This window comes from Nelumbo nucifera, chromosome 5 (assembly GCF_055504915.1).
Source record: "Nelumbo nucifera cultivar China Antique chromosome 5, China Antique-T2T, whole genome shotgun sequence".
NCBI classification, from domain to species: Eukaryota; Viridiplantae; Streptophyta; class Magnoliopsida; order Proteales; family Nelumbonaceae; genus Nelumbo; species Nelumbo nucifera.
The window spans coordinates 19253781-19266253 of NC_142653.1; the positions used below are offsets into that span (position 1 = coordinate 19253781).

Sequence of the window (12473 nt, forward strand, 5' to 3'; positions counted from 1 at the left end):
TAGAGAGATACCAATTATTTCTGAGAGAATTTGAACGATTATAATAGTTTTTTTTTATATTTAAATCTATGATACCAGAAAGATATGAAATCGAAAGAGTTTTAATTAATCAAAACTCACCCATAAATTTGATAAATACATCTGAATGATTACACGTTTATGATAGATTGATTAGTCACTAAGTTTTTTAGATATCATGTCTTTCCAATATTATAGTCGAACCCATTTTTTTCTAGGTTAAAAAAAAACAACTCTACTCTCAAATATTTTAACTATATTTTCACCCCTTTTATCAAAACAAATGCAACGAATGACACTCTCAACTGTCCAAATTTATGCAACAAAACACCGGTAACAGTAGCCATTTCAATTTGATATTTTCCCATTTAATACCCAACTTTGAGAGCACTCAACAATTTAAAAAAAAAAAAAAGTCAACTCAACAAAGCATTACCCCAACCACATGGGGTCGGCATTAAATTGTGGCCCTGCATATTCATCTATGGGCTCTATGGATTCTTAACTCGGGGCTTGAATTTGATCAATATATTTTCAAAAGCCCACTAATTTATGGATTTAAAAGTGAAAAAAAAAAATCGAGATAAGCACAACTGCACAAGACCCTTCAATATTTTGGGCATCCGGACCTGAATGCCTCTGCCTACCGAAGATCGAGCTCATCTGGAGACTTGACTGAGCTTGATCGTTACCGCAGGGGCGTCCGCTGGACCGAGGATAAGGAATTGAAATAAGGAAATTTGGGCTCTGGTTCATTGACAAGCCCATTGTCCCGTAATTGGCTTCCACTGAAACCTTGGTTTCCTTGGTAATAAATGACAGTGCCTTGATTTAGAAGGTAGGTACTAATGGGTTCAATGCAAATATCATGCAATTAAACATTACCCAAACCCATGAAATGAGTCCAATCCGAAACGAGAAGCAATATTGCAACTAAAGGTGTCAATGGACTGGTTTTGGATTGAATCTTGTCCAGTCCAAAATCAATTTGGACGAATTGGATTGGACTTGGTATGTTCATAATAAATTTATATTGGATTGGGTTGGATTAAGCTAATATCTAATTCATTGATATAAGATAAGAATATAGATATTAATGGACCAGGTTTGGGTTGAAACCAACTTAAATCAAAACGAATTTGAACAGATTGGATAGTCTAGACATTGAATTGAACCGGTCCAAAATATCCAAAATATTCATTAACTGGATTGGACCTGGTCCATTTATAATGGACACATTGGACTGGATCAGATTAGACCAATTCCAGTCCAATTGACACCCCTAATTGCAACTTGTCAAGAGAATTAGTGCATTTGTTTAGTTAGGCTGGCTGGGCATGTCAGATAAGACTAGGCCATGGCCCATGATTAGGTGCCTCCCTTCCGAGATCCGAGTCCTCCGACCATTTCAAAGCTTTAAATGACAGCAACTAAAATTGCCATTAACCCCTTGATGCTCTTTATCATGCTTCAGTCTATTGAGATAATGACAGAACCACGGCTTCGTTTTTAATGGTCCATGAAAAAAGGTGGAAGGCGCAATGTCATCTTTTTTTTTTTTCTGGTGGGGTTGGGGGGGGATAAGTTGCAATCCACCTAAGAAATCTGAAATTGCAGCCCCCTCTTAGTTTACTAGTAGCCCCCTTATAAACCGCATCCTGTCCATGAATTTAGCATTAATTCACTGACAGGATTCAGTCCACGCCTAGAAATTTTAACTCCACCTTAGAAGTGGACTGAACTATTAAAACCCCTTTTTTACTGTAAGTTGTGTTTTGTTTGAAGTAAAAGGTAGGAAAAGCTATAATACAAGGGTTGTATAAGGTTTCTCTACCCTTTCCTTCAAACCAAACACTATTAAGTGAAAGAGGTAAAACAGGTGACCGAATAAATCAAAATAGTAACTCCAAACATTGCTTTATTATGTTCAAATATATAATCGATCTGATCTAATCGAGGACCAGTATTTAACATAAAACCAATCTTATCCTTAGCAATATGAGATTTGTGGTTGGAAGTAGATGTGCCGACTTGCTAGAAGTTATGCAGTCTTTGAAGCTAATTCAAATCTTCTGACTGGCCTTAGAAAGCTCATGCAAGAGGGTTATATTGACAAGATCTCTTTCATTTTATAATGTGATTTGCTTGCTTGCTTTGGATGGGCTTAAAGAGGGTTAAGGTGAGAACTTTTTTGTTTTGGGCTTGGGGCAAGTGGACATCTTTAATCTTTGAAGATGGCGGCCCCTCACTTGTAAAAAAGTTTCGAGTTTAAATAAAGTATTTAACGAAGGTTAAAAATTAGGATCACAATATTGACTTACTTACAATTGCAATGACAAGGGAAAAAGAATGTTATTAGTAATTTAGTACTACCACCACCTATCACGCTCTCTCCAGTAGTCCAGCAGTAATTTATAAGTGGTTAGTAGTGGTTAGTGGTTAGTGATCAGTGGTCAGTGGTCAGTAGAAGGAATGAAATTTACAAATTACAACGGCTGAAACGCACTACTTTTACTTCCATTGACCGAAGTAAAATCCGCAAACTTACAATGACAAAAAGGCCATCCTTTTTTCGATGGATTAACACTCAACAAATAACAACACAGCTAGCAGACCATCATCTACGAAATAGGAATCACAGACTTGAAATTTGAAGAGTGAAAACAAAATGGCGCACGTACATGGAGTACGTGAATATATTATTACTGTCTAAGGTCTATGAGCCACAATCAATCCCAAAGGCGAAAGTTGTTGACCTAAGTTGAGCCTAGCTAAGCTAAGCTAAGCTAATTAATCAGACTGTTAATTCACCTTCCTGCAGTTCTTCCTGATCTCCCCTTGGGATCCCGTCAAGGGGGAGATGTTACCCATCTTAACCATGGATTTAGCGAATTGCTCGAAGAAAATTTGGCTATTCTCTGCGTATTTCTTCACCAAATCCATGGAGGCTTCGTTCTTTGTTAAGAGGACCTGATCCGAATTTAGCAGCCCCTTCGAAACTAAAATGTTCTTGTAGTAATTGTTGTCAAATTTGGTCGGGCTAACAAAGTCCAAGAAGAAGAGGTTCTGGTCACCACCGGATCTCGGGCAACGGGTCTTCAGTTGGGCCGCATATGACTGGTCCAGCGAGTAATCGGGCTGTCCATTGCCTGTCTGGTTGTACAGCCTTTGCCTGAAGCTGGTGCATCTAGCATTTCCAATGGTGTGACTCCCTGCAACCCATTAATGAATAATAATACAGTACGTCGTTAAAACCATGGCAGTGTAGAAGTGGAACCAAACGAAATTTTAACTTGTTTCAGGGTCATAAATAATAAGTCCATATTCTAGAGGCCCAACCCGATCCACTTGAATCCCATCCCACCCTTTCCGGGGTTTGGGTTGACTATCTCAACCCAGTTTAATTCCTGGTTCACGTTTGTCACTCTCCAATCAACCTGGCGAATTCTTAATTTCTCATCACGAGACCTGATGAATCTAAGACTGATCCACCATTAATTTATTCCCTGTTTCAACTTGACTTGAACTTTCACCACACCTGGGCCCCGGAGCCATAACCCAATTCTCCAATGGAGCTCAACGGAGTTCGGTGGCTTTTATTCAAAGTCCCCCCCTCACCTCACCTGTCAAGTTACCCCAACCTGATCACTACTATTCCATGGATGCTTGTGTTTCACAGTTCACACGGCATTCAGGCCCAGACGGTCAATCAACATTCCTAATTGAAGATTTCATTAAGACACTTCACTCTGCAGTGTAACTAACGAAAACAGAGGACTGAAACGAAAAGGCAAAGACGAAGAAAAGGTGAGTAAATTTACCAGAGAGGGCAACGAGATCGACGACGTCCAGCCCCTTCAACTTGAACTTAGTGAGAATAGTCTGGAATGTATTGTTTGGTGCGGGAATGTTGTTGTTAGAGCCACTTAAGCTAGCACTTTTGGCATCTCTTCTTCCCAAGGGAACCTCCCAGCTAGGACCCCCAGCCTACTCGCACATTATGAGGATCAAACCTGTTAAGAATTGAGTCTCGCCTAGAAGCTAGCTAGCATTCAACTCATTTTTTGAAGTTAATTAGCTCGACCGAACAAGGGTAGTTACCACTTACCAGAACGGTAGAGTCTCTAGCAGCAAGAGTCAGGATATCAGCGCAAGAAACGGTTTGTGGGCATTCCTTCTCCACTGCAGATTTTATCTCGTCAATGACTTCGAATCCTCGTGCTGAGTTGCGGTTTGGGTTCGCTCGCTTCTCGCTGATTATGCCTCCGCTGCTGTCTAACAGTATTGATGCATCACAGCCCTGTAATGGAGCAAGTCTTTTAAGTACTGAAAATTCTGAAATCCAGTGAATTAATTTTGTTTTAATTATAAAAAAAAATAAAAGGGTACTTGAGTCAAGCTCAAAAGATGAAATCATGAAAATCCCATATTGCTGGGATGATTCTCAGGTTTTGTGGCACCATAACCATAGAAAAAGTTCTTATATGACCAAAATACGCCCTAGTATATATCTTACATAGGCCATAAGCGAGCATTAACGAACCTTGACAAAGCAATCATGGAAATGGAGCCTCAGCAATGAAGCAGCCATTCGAGCTTCTTTGGCGACTGCTTTTGCGACAACCGACTTGACGATCTCTTGAACTTTCGGGCAGGAGTGATCGTAGAATTGCGGGGAGAGGCCGCCATTGCTTTGCTGACAGAAGCACAGCGGAGACAGGGCAAGAAGTGAAAGAAGGAGAATGCTCTTGGAGAGAGCCATTATTTCTTTTTTCAAACCAAACGAGATATAGATAGCTAGGATTTCTCAAGGCTGTTTGTGATGAAGATTTCAGATGGGTTTGGGTATTTATAGAGACTCATGTGTGAGCCAAGAGCTAAAACTTTGTGAAGAAAATGGGAAAAAAAATAAATAATAAATGATGGAAAGAAGAAAAAACATAGAATATAAAAAGAAAATGTAAAAACTAATCATCAAATGAAGAAAGTATGGAAGGATTCGGTAGCTTTAGGGAGACTCGTACAGATTATCTAGACAGCTTGATTGATTTCAACAACGTGGACTATAGAAATTTGGGTTCCCTACTAGGAAATGACTTCATAGTCCTTAATACTTATCCACCAAACTGACAAAGTAATTGCATGGGAGCAAAATTGGAATCAAAGCATTGTGCCGCGCGCTTGTAAAATCCCTTCAGATCCAAGGGTCCATTTGGTTGGCAGCCCAAAATTGAAATTGAAATGGGAATTAAAATTCTATAATATGTTTGGTTCAGATGGAAATCAGAATCGAAATTGGAACCATCTAATATGAAATATCATTCCTAGGGGAAGGGGAGGGCATGACTGACTATTCACTCAAACCTCTACGAATAGAGATAGAATTCTCTACCCAACCAAACAGTTAGAGAATGAAGACCCCTAGTCCCATGAACCAAACGGACTCTAAAATTAGGGTTAATACGAGCATTGCAAGTAATACCCACAATTAGGAATGGCAACGGGTAGGGTATCCATGCAAATTGCCATATCCATTCTCAAATTCGCTTTTGTATCCCTGATTCTAAATCCATCATAAATCCATCTAACTTTTCCTCTCAATTTCCCAAATATATCTTGTCCTATACCCATACCCCTGTCCCACTCGTTAAACCCCTGCACCAAATATTTTCTACTAAAATCCACTTCTTAATGCTTATAGTGTGACTTTGAACCTAGATCAATTAATGATAGCGTCAAACCTCTTAACACTACTTTAAACCACTAAGCCATCTCACCTTTTGTGTTATTTAATGAAATAAAATAAATTTTATTAACTTTTGTGTTCATCAAACCAATCAACCCATATATATGATTAACAATTTTAACTAAAAATTAAAAGAAATAATATTTAAAATTAGCATTTTATAACAAAATGGAATAAACAATCTATCAAATCTAAATTTACATCAAATGATGATTTTAATCCTAAAAAATGTATACAAATAAAATATTAATAATAGAATAATTATCTCAATACTTAAAATTTATAAATTTGTACATAATATGTAATATAATAGATTCATATTCATGCATCCTGGATATCAGATCCCTTAAAGTAAAAACCCAAACCTTACAGGATTTTTAATTTAAAATACCAAACCCTGTAAGGTTTTCACAAACGAATCTTATTAGGGTCAAAACGGGTCGAATACCCGAAAATTCCCGTGAAACTGCCATCTCTACTCACAATGATTCGATCTAATGCAAGGCCAAATTGTGCGGTTCAAGACCAAATGGGTAAATTGTACCCATCAAAAAGATCAAATGGGTAATTCAAATAAAAGGGTATTTTGATAAATTCCTGCCTAGACAAAGTGACAAACCGGGAGTTAGTCAACAGGATTTGCTTTAAATTGTTGCATCACGCAGTGAGTAAATGCATGAAAGTAGTCGCGGAGTAGGAACGGAAAATGACAAATGTCCTTCGACAAAAGTTGGGTCAGAAACACAAAGTTTTATTTTAAAGAAAAAAAAGAACTTTCCTTCGGTTGGACTCCATCTTCTCTTTCGATTTGATAGTACAGCATTATAACACAGAGGTTAGGGTTTCTGTAGGTGATAGCTCCTTATTGTCGGTTGTCACCTCCAGAAGCCACAATAAACGACGCAGCGAACGGTGTCAAATGGGATGGTTTGTGTTTTGAATACTGAAAAGTGAAAAGTAATCAAGACCTACCCGAATTTATATCGGGTCGAGACCCTATTATCATAAACCCGTGAGGACAAAGGCCGTGTTTGGTTTCTTTGCCGTTTTGAACTAAATTTGTCTTAAAAATTGAAAAGAAGAAAACGTTTGATAAGCTTAAAAAAAAAACCTGAGAAAATGTTTTGTCATTTCAACAATGCCATTTTGATAAATGCTTTTCATATAACCTAAACAAATGCTTTCCTTATAAATAGTTAAAGCAGACAAAGTTGGTGTTTAGCATCGGTGCTGGGAACATCATACATTTTTTTTCGTAAAAACAGTGTTAGACATGTAGAGTTTTTAGCACCATTTTCTCTTATTTTTTGTTTGGAACCGATGTTGCAGCATAAATTGTTTTTTGAAAAAAAAATAGTATTAGTTTTGTTTGGTATCAGTGTTGGCAACAATGTTTTTAACATTGTTTATATTATCCTACGTCCAACCAAGATGATGCCACACCATTGTACCGTTGGCAACAATGCATTGTTTTCTCAGAAAACATTGAATTTGGAAGACCGGATCTGTTTTTCACACCTGGCACCTCACACGCACATCCTATCATGCATTGGGAACATCTCCCATACTTATTAGTTATAATTCACGGGAGATGTTCCCAATGCACAGTGGATGTGCTTGTGAGGTGCCCATTTGCGAGGAGCATAACCCATCACTGAATTTGGCGTTGCTCCAAATCACACTTTCCCAATTTCCAAGTCGTGGTCTGGAGCAACATTTTTCTAAAAAAATTGTACCAAACAAGGGGCACTATTTGAAGCACAACTTTCTTTGATGTGGCACCTACATGGCGTCGTTTTCTCGAAAAATGGCATCGATGCCAAACACCGCAAAAAATTATGATTATATTTGGTTTCAAGGGTATTTTTTTGCCACATCAACACCACATGGTTTTTAGTGTTTATTGTGCATGAAACCACTATTTAGTTTCAACACTCGTTAAATAAACAATGAAAACAGAAATGCTTGGATTTGTGTGCATGAGGCATTGGGGGAACTTCAAATTCTCATTTCCCCAACACCCCAACTTTTGTTGAAATGAAAAGCTTTTGTGGCATATTTTATGAGGTGTTAATATGAGGTGAAAAGTAACTTTATGGGGTGTTACATGAAACATTCATGAATTATCCAACCAAATAACAAAAGCAACAAAGTAGCAATTTTCAAATAAACATTTAAAGCAATAAACACCATCTATAAATGCCCACGAAATCAAACACATACTAAATCTCCACTGTAAAAAGGCCTATTTGATGCTGACTTGGCAGCAATTTTTTGATGAATGGCAATGGTTTGGTACATAGTTGTTTCTCCAAGTCATTTCTTCCATGTCAGTGTCATATAGATATTTTGCTCTCTCTCTCTCTCTCTCGCATTTTATTGTTTGGTTGAGTGTTTTCAAGTCATTCATAGCAAACACTAGATTCTCCCACTTTTGTGAGAGCCACCTTTGAAAAAAAAACATCATTTAGATAATATATTGTAACGAAAACAGCATTTTCTCCCTTTTCTTTTACCTATTTGATGTTTAATTATCATTAAGGCCCTGTTTGGTTCATGGGAATAAGAATTTGGAATAGGAATTAGAATCCAATTCCAACTGTTTGGTTGGGCATAATCAGAATCCCATTCTCATTCCTGGTGGAATAGCCATTCCCTCCCCCTCCCTTGGGAATGAACTGATTTCAATTCTCATTCTTATTCTCATTCCTGTTTGAACCAACTAGACTATGGGAATAGACCATTATGATTATAATTCTGAAGGATTCTGATTCCAATTCCAACTGTAAATCAAATGGACTCTAAATACATAACAATATAAAATATATAAAAAAACATATAATTACTCCCCTGAATTTCAAAATATGATCGTTGTCCAAAAAAACAACAATAATACCAAACACCATCAAAGTGGTTTCATGGTTTAGCCAAAAAAGCGGCTTTTATCGAATAGAAGAACACCCATACACAAACAATAACTCAATGAGACCGTGATCTCTCAAGTAAGTTGGTGGGTCGGGCCGGCAAATTATTTTGCTACATCAAGTTAGAGGTGGGAGGAGGGGGAATTTTGATGGATGTATTTTGTAGTGTGTACCATGGTTTTAAAAAACGACCTGAAAATGGAATTATTCTAGCCACCGATTTTCAGGTTGACAGTTCGATTCGAATGGTTGGCCTGTTCTAATAAAATTAGAAATAATAAAAAATAACTAAAATCATTGAACAGGTCGACAGGTTGATGGTTCAACCACATGAGTCAATAAATCATTAATTAATTTAACGGTTTTTGACCAAATAACAGGTTTAAAATAAAATGGAACCAATTACTTAAACGATTCACGAACCAAATGATCTGACCGTCCCGGTCAACAGCGATTTGAAAACCAAAAACTGTGCATGTGGGGTCCTTGATCGTTAGCATTGTTGAAATAAATGAGGCTAAATTTATTTAAATATTATAAAACATGGAACAAATATGATATTATGATATATTGATATGGTTGATAGATCTAATGGGTCCTACCTTAAAATTTCATGTGGTAAATTAAGGTCAAGACTAGACAACAGTCCACGCATAATCCTACACCTTTTATTGAAGGAGAAATCTTTTTCGGGAACCGTTGAAAGATCCTTTTCATCTGTGTCATGTGTCGTTGTTAAGCTTAATAGACAGTCATTCCCATCCATCTATCAGACCTTTAAGCCAGAGAACATTATTGAACCGGAAAGGCGGGGATGGACCGCTGGATGCCTATTGCCTGGATCATAAATATCTTTTTTTAGCATGCCCGGTCCTGGTTCCACCAGCAGCAATCCAGCGTGCATCCAATATAATGTATGTAAGAGCCACCGGTTAATCCGGGTTTCAAGCTAACCCCAACCTCACCTTGGGCCTATTGGTTCGATCATCTGGTACTCCACGTTCTTTATCATTAGGACTAAGCTTCTCTAATTTGTGTGTCGGCGAGATGCCACTTCAATCTCTAATAATGTAGGAACATTATAAAGCGATATTATATGATATCGTTTGGTGAAATGGTTTGTTAAGAAAATATAGGTAGGGTTGGAGAGCTAGTGAGCTACTCCCTTCGTTTTGTCAAACATTAAATTGCAAAAATAACTTAAAAAAGAGGCGTCATGCAAATTAGTTAAGTTGCTTTTTTGACTTTTATGCATTCTTCTCGATTCTAAATTTGACACGAGGAGTCATCTGAGCCGAAAAAATCAATTTGATGAGATCTTCATTGAACGTACACGTGGCACGAAAAACCTACTGAAAATATGACAAAATAAAGGCTAATTTTTTAGTCACTTCATTAGTATGCTGATTTGGATACCTCTTATTCACATGCATCTCATGTTTGCTTAGGCAAGGTGGGCCTTGCACAGTTGCACACTGAAGTTTCTAAAAATCCAACAGACCATGTGACTAAGGTTGTGTTTGGTGGTGCAATTGTGTTCTTTGGTGAAACGTTTTGGGATTCATCAATACAAATTGGTATGAAATATAAATTGTCATGTACCCATGTCACATAATAAGAAACATTTCGAATTGATCAGTACACATGCATTTTGCCTTGGAGCGACCTCACAACTCATATTTCTCACCAATGCCCCAAATATGTCATGAAGGAGCTACAATGATACCAAGCACAACTTAAATGAATTCGGGAACAGAATAAATGAATAATTGCTTGAATTGTATTTGGTATCAATGTTTTTTCTACCCAAAACTTTTTGGGTTGATCAATACAAAATGGTGATCAGAAATATGTGTTGTCACATTAGATATGAGAGTTTCTCTAACTAGAAAAAGAGTGTGTGTGACTCGTATTTGATGTATGTTACAAGTTAAAATACCAATAATGTTAATGAAAACCTTAATTGAGAGATTAAATTGTTTAGTTTAATTCAGCCCAACAGCTTAAGCCACTTACTAGGGACCATGTCTAATTAACAAGGGACCTACATTAATCACAAGTTAACATTTATCGATTTTGGACATTTTGTATCATAGGGCCGAAAACAAGTGTCCAAATTCAAATACAAATTTGATCCCATTTAGGGTCGGTTCATCTATTATTTGATCAAATATGGATCAAACCCTATACAATCTAATGCAATCCAATTCAATTTAATTTAGATACATTAGTGTAGGGACATATGTTATGTATATCTAAAAATAAAGATAAAAGTGTAAATATATAAGTATTAACCTTGTATAGTATGATACTTTCATTTAACTTTATGACGTGCACTGAAATCAAAGCAAGTGTGTTATTAATATTGATAAGATATACTTAAAATTTACATTGGACCTAAGTTGGTTTATAAATTTTGTGTCTTTACTAAATTGTCATAGGTTTAGGTCTTATACAAGTAAATTTCAATTGATTTTGAACAAGGTGCCAATTAGCTCTTTTGTAAGGTCTTCTGCAGGTTGTAATAGAGATTTGGGATTGGATCCTGCTTGCACTGGGTTGAGGGGTTTACGGGTTTGGAGGATGGACTACCCTAACCTTATTGTGTTAACCCCTTGAAGGAGAGAGAAAAAAAAGAGATGGTTTTGTTCTTAAACTATATTATAAGTTATTTTTTATTCATTGTATTAATAATATATAGCATTTTTATCATTTTTAATTTAATTTATCTATAACATTCAATATCCAATTGTGATCTGAATTCGATTCCAATCCAATATATATATGATCTCATAAAAAATGAATATAAAAAATTCAAATTTGGATCCACCAATATCATTCCATTTGATCCGTTTGCACTTTGCTGCCCTACTGCTCATCCTGATTGAATCGCTATAAATACGAACCCAACGACCTTTTTGAAATTAGGTGTTCAATGCCGATTAATTAAAAATGCATCTTGATTAATTCTAGCCGAAGGTTGGAAAACTTCAATCAACTCAACAAGGTCTCATAATGATTCCCATGTTGACCCTTAACAAATTTGAGGCTCATGAAAGCTACATTTTAACTATAACGACAGTTGGTGTTACTTAATCTAGTGACTTAATTAATCACCAACATAGAAGATAACTAATCATCAATTAGTTTAACTTATATCATTACTGGGTATTGCAAAGGTGGACCAAGGTTTTCAACATGTCATTAATCTGGTCAGTCAAATTAGTTTGGATCAACCTTTGACTTGTTATATTTAGGGGTGGCAATTTTTAACCCAATCCGTTGAATTCACCCAATTCGCTCATTTACTTGGCGGGTTGTGTGATCAATCCATCATCTAATTCATCCATTTAAATGGGTTGGATTGAGTTGGATTGTGGATAACCATTGGATTAATCATTATAGATATAAGTATATTATTTTTCTTAGCCTTTTTTTTTAATTTTCTTCATTTAAATTAAATAATTTATAATTAATGCATTAATTTTCTATTAATTATTGACTAAAATTAGTTTTGTTTTATCTTGAGTCAATACACTTCACCCAACATAAATCCAAATCAATTTGACCCGAGTCCGGACCAGTTCAATGCGGTTTAATCGATCCAACATATATTGATTTGGGTTGACCCAAATCCGACATAGACCCCAGGCAGGATGATTTGGTATTGTTTGCTCTGTCCAATTTGGGCCATCCAGTCTGGAACGTTTTAGGCGGGATGATTCGGCATACGTGTGATTTGCACGATCTGGACTGTTCGTCCAACCAATATTCACACAGTCTGA

At 36.7% G+C, this 12473-nt stretch overlaps 1 protein-coding gene across 1 annotated transcript; it reads right to left on the bottom strand.

Annotated features, from left to right (window-relative positions):
- Positions 1-2496: 2496 nt before the first annotated feature.
- LOC104595607 (peroxidase 72-like) lies at positions 2497-4855 on the bottom strand. Its single transcript, XM_010256401.3, has 4 exons — positions 4562-4855; positions 4127-4318; positions 3840-4005; positions 2497-3230 (listed from the first exon to the last, which is right to left on the bottom strand). The coding sequence occupies exons 1-4, from the start codon at positions 4778-4780 to the stop codon at positions 2821-2823; spliced, it is 987 nt and encodes a 328-aa protein (XP_010254703.1). The 5' UTR covers positions 4781-4855; the 3' UTR covers positions 2497-2820.
- Positions 4856-12473: the final 7618 nt, after the last annotated feature.

Coding starts and splice junctions, on each gene's coding strand:
- LOC104595607 (XM_010256401.3), bottom strand. CDS start 4,780: ATGGCTCTCTCCAAGAGCATTCTCCTTCTTTCACTTCTTGCCCTGTCT. Junction 4,006..4,126: donor CTAGAGACTCTACCGTTCTG/GTAAGTGGTAAC, acceptor ATGTGCGAGTAG/GCTGGGGGTCCTAGCTGGGA. Junction 3,231..3,839: donor CGATCTCGTTGCCCTCTCTG/GTAAATTTACTC, acceptor AATGGGTTGCAG/GGAGTCACACCATTGGAAAT.